The sequence below is a fragment of the Xenopus laevis genome, chromosome 1S, assembly GCF_017654675.1.
Source record: "Xenopus laevis strain J_2021 chromosome 1S, Xenopus_laevis_v10.1, whole genome shotgun sequence".
NCBI classification, from domain to species: Eukaryota; Metazoa; Chordata; class Amphibia; order Anura; family Pipidae; genus Xenopus; species Xenopus laevis.
This window is the reverse complement of record NC_054372.1, coordinates 171,390,523-171,394,282: the sequence shown is the minus strand read 5'-3', so window position 1 is coordinate 171,394,282 and position 3,760 is coordinate 171,390,523. Positions and strand designations below refer to the sequence as shown.

The window sequence follows — 3,760 nt, the reverse complement described above, 5'->3', positions numbered from 1 at the left end:
TCCAAATAGATAAGGTGCACACTGGGATCCTTTGTAAATTTTAAAAATTAAATCTTCTTAAATACATGTTAAAAGAGGTCAACATTTCCGTCTGTTCCTAAGACCTTTGGTCTTGATAAAGGTTTTAGGAACAGACAGAAACGTTGACCTCTTTTAACATGTATTTAATAACATTTATTTTTTAAACTTTAGAGAGGATCCCAGTGTGCACCTTATCTATTTGGATTTTATATATATATATATATATATATATATATATATATATATATATATATATATATATATATATATATATATATATATATATACATCCATCCAAAGAAGATCAGCACTCTCAGGGCTTAAAAATATGAAAAAGGCCCTGGGCTGGGACGAAACGTTAGTCCTATGCTGTGTTATTTTCAATAAAACCTTTTTCCTATTTTTAATCCCTGAGAGTGCTGATCTTCTTTGGATGGATGGAGATATTATATTGATCTTGCACCCAGGCAAACACTTTATCTATAATTCACATGGTTACCCAAACACACAAGACTGTACACATCATATTTATATCTGCCTACAGATAATAAATGGAGAGGTAAACAAACGGGAGGATAAAGCAAAGGCCTTTAGAAAGCGGGTTCATCGCAATTCACTGTTTCTTGTTAGATTATACTTAATGGTCCTTGGAAACATTGAATGAAGGATGTGGCGCTTTGTTTCGCAAATAACACACATTCTTTTGTTCTTGCAGAAAGACGAGTTTAATAGATACACAGATTAAATATATAGTTTTAAAAGGAAACCTGGGCTGCTCAGTTGTATCTCTTGTTTGTTCTTCCCTCGGTTCTCCCTTTCGTATTACAAAATTAAATTGACAAGCTTCATGCTATAAATAATTCGTGCCTACACATTACAAATGTCACTAAACAGTGCTGATGTATTTACACAAAGTGCTTTGTGTGTGTCCTGCGTCCTGATAACTGTGCAAGGGTTGTGTGTGTGTGTTGGTGAGAAGACAAGTCAATAATAATAGTCCAGTTGCTGGGGGGGTCGGGGCATTAGGGTTCAGAGAGAAGGTTGGTGGCAGTGCTGCAGGGATATACAATACTTGCTCAGGACACTGTGGGGAAATATGACACGAAGTTCCAGAGAGGAAAGGGTTAGTGGAGGGATTACAGTATCTGATCAGGATATTGTAGGGGAATGTGGAATTTGGTCCCAGAGAGGAAAGGGTTAGTGACAGGGATATATAAAACTTGATCAGGACACTGTGGGGAAATTGGGCCCCAGGGAGGGAAGGGTTAGTGGAGTTATATCCAGTACCTGATCAGGACACAGTGTGGGAATGGGGTCCCAGAGTGGAAAGGGTTAGTGGAGGGATATACAAAACTTGATCGGGACACTGTGGGGAAATTGGGTCCCAGAGAGGAAAGGGTTAGTGGAGGGATATCCAGTACCTGATCAGGACACAGTGTGGGAATGGAACCAGTTAAGAAGTGTCATGTGACCAGGAGTCCCAGGGTCGGTGACTGCAGCACAATCAGTCTGTGACGATCTATAGGAGATCATTTGTGTGGCTTGGACTCAATTCACTTTCCTCCCTTTCCCCATGTGCTGTTCTGACGTTGCAGCCATGTGACAGTGAGTGCTCTCTATAAGGTCCGCCCTGTAGACAAGTGAAAGGCGAGTTTGTGTGGAGCTTCCCTGTCACTTCTTCCCCGTGTGTCCGAGAGAACCAATGCGCGGCTGTTGTATCCGGGGAAGAGCTCAGGAGACTCATGTGTTACCAGTCAGTGCGGGAGCTCGGCCCTAGTTAGACAGGGGGGGAGTACCGGTGTCTCCCCGCAGCCCCAGCAGACTTATGAGTTGCCTCCCAAGCCATGACCCTGAGCTCTGACATGTCCGATGTTCTTGCCGAAGAGACCGACATCGATGTGGTGGGAGAAGAGGACGAGGCGCGGGCAGAGGAAGAGGAGGAAGAGGATGTGGAGCTGCTGATGCCCCGCTCCCCGCACTGCTCCTCCGCTAAAGAGCCGTATAACAAAGCTGCGGCGGGGTCGGGTGGGGTCGGCAGGAGCGCGTTGGTGAAGCCCCCCTACTCGTACATCGCGCTCATCACCATGTCCATCCTGCAGAGCCCCAAGAAGCGTCTGACCCTCAGCGAGATCTGCGACTTCATCAGCAACCGCTTCCCCTACTACCGGGAGAAGTTCCCCGCCTGGCAGAACTCCATCCGCCACAACCTGTCCCTCAACGACTGCTTCGTCAAGATCCCCCGGGAGCCCGGAAACCCCGGCAAGGGCAACTACTGGACGCTGGACCCGGAGTCGGCCGACATGTTTGACAACGGCAGTTTCCTGCGGAGAAGAAAGCGCTTTAAGAGACAGCACGTCCCGGAGCTTATGCTTAGGGAGCCCGGACATTTCCTGCCGGCCTCTGCCTATGGCTATGGACCTTACAGCTGTGCCTATGGCATCCACATCCAGCCTTTCCACCCACACTCTGCCTTGATCGCCTTCCAGCAGCAGCAGCAACAAGCCCGGCAGCAGCAGCCCCCCAGCCTCCCTTCCATGGCTGCTGCCCCAGCCCTCCTGCCTCCTGCTGCCCAGGATCTATCAAGGACCTGCACTTTCTACCCTCACCAGCTCAGCCCAGCAGCCCTCCCACCCTCCCTGCAGAGCAAGTCCAGCTCAGCCCTGGCCAGATCCACCTTCTCTATTGAGAGCATCATAGGGGGGGACCTCACCCCTGGTCAGTGTAACTCCCCCAAATCAGCTGGGGCCCCTGTCATCTCTAGGGCCCTGGTGACTTTCTCCAGCTCACAGGCTGCTGCTGCTTTAGGGGGGACCCTGCAGCCTGGGACGGTGCTTACAAACCACTAGAATTTCTAATTCTTAAATCAGACATTTTCTGAGAAGGTAGGAGGCTTTCTTATGGATTATATCTTTTGCTTTTGGGTTTTTCCTCCCAACCTACTTCTTTCTGGAGTTAAACTACAACTCTCAAACATGGCTGCCGCTGCATGCTGGGAACTGTAGTTCAAACACAAGTAGAGGGATGCAAGATAGGAATGCTAAATATCCCAGCCTGAACTCTATGCCAAGGCAACGGATTGCTGCGCCTTTACTTTCCCTTTAGAGACCCCCATCTCTCTCTCTCTCTCTCTCTCTCTCTCTCTCTCTCTCTCTCTCTCTCTCTCGCTCTCTCTCTCTCTCTCTCTCTCTCTCGCTCTCTCTCTCTCTCTCTCTCTCTCTCCCCCCTAATTACTGTGATTCAGGTCTGAAGATTCCCAGCAATTGTAGGAAGCTGAAATACAGCAATAGTGTTCTCTCTCTCTCTCTCTCTCTCTCTCTCTCTCTCTCTCTCTCTCTCACACACACACACACCAAGTGCTTTTGTGGCGAAATGATTTCCATGTTTACACAGAGACAATCAATCTCCCCCCTTTTAATTTGAACCTGTGTTTTCTATCATAATAAGGGACTGTTTTTTTTTTTTTGTTTTTTTTCTTTTGTACTAAAGTATTTCTTATTTACAAGAATTAATGTAACGCATACTGCCAAGTATCATTGTACCAAGGCAATGTACGATTTTTTCACATTTACAAAAAAAATAATAAAAACATTTAATAAAAATAAATGGTTTAAATATACCGAATAATTTCAGTTTTTATGGTTTAGATCTGGGCTAAATACAACAGTAGCAAAACCTTGACCTCTTATAATTTCCCAGGATCCTACAATTAAAATAGTTTTACTTGGTGTCTGAATTTAAA

At 46.1% G+C, this 3,760-nt stretch overlaps 1 protein-coding gene across 1 annotated transcript; it reads left to right on the top strand.

The window, feature by feature from the left end:
* Positions 1 to 912: 912 nt before the first annotated feature.
* foxd1.S (forkhead box D1 S homeolog) lies at positions 913 to 3,183 on the top strand. The gene has a single exon (XM_018244416.2). It carries the CDS (start codon positions 1,866 to 1,868, stop codon positions 2,865 to 2,867), a length of 1,002 nt encoding a protein of 333 aa, XP_018099905.1. The 5' UTR covers positions 913 to 1,865; the 3' UTR covers positions 2,868 to 3,183.
* The last annotated feature ends 577 nt before the right edge of the window (positions 3,184 to 3,760 follow it).

What these genes read in the sequence shown, in the direction of transcription:
- foxd1.S (XM_018244416.2), top strand. Translation starts at nt 1,866, where the DNA reads ATGACCCTGAGCTCTGACATGTCCGATGTTCTTGCCGAAGAGACCGAC.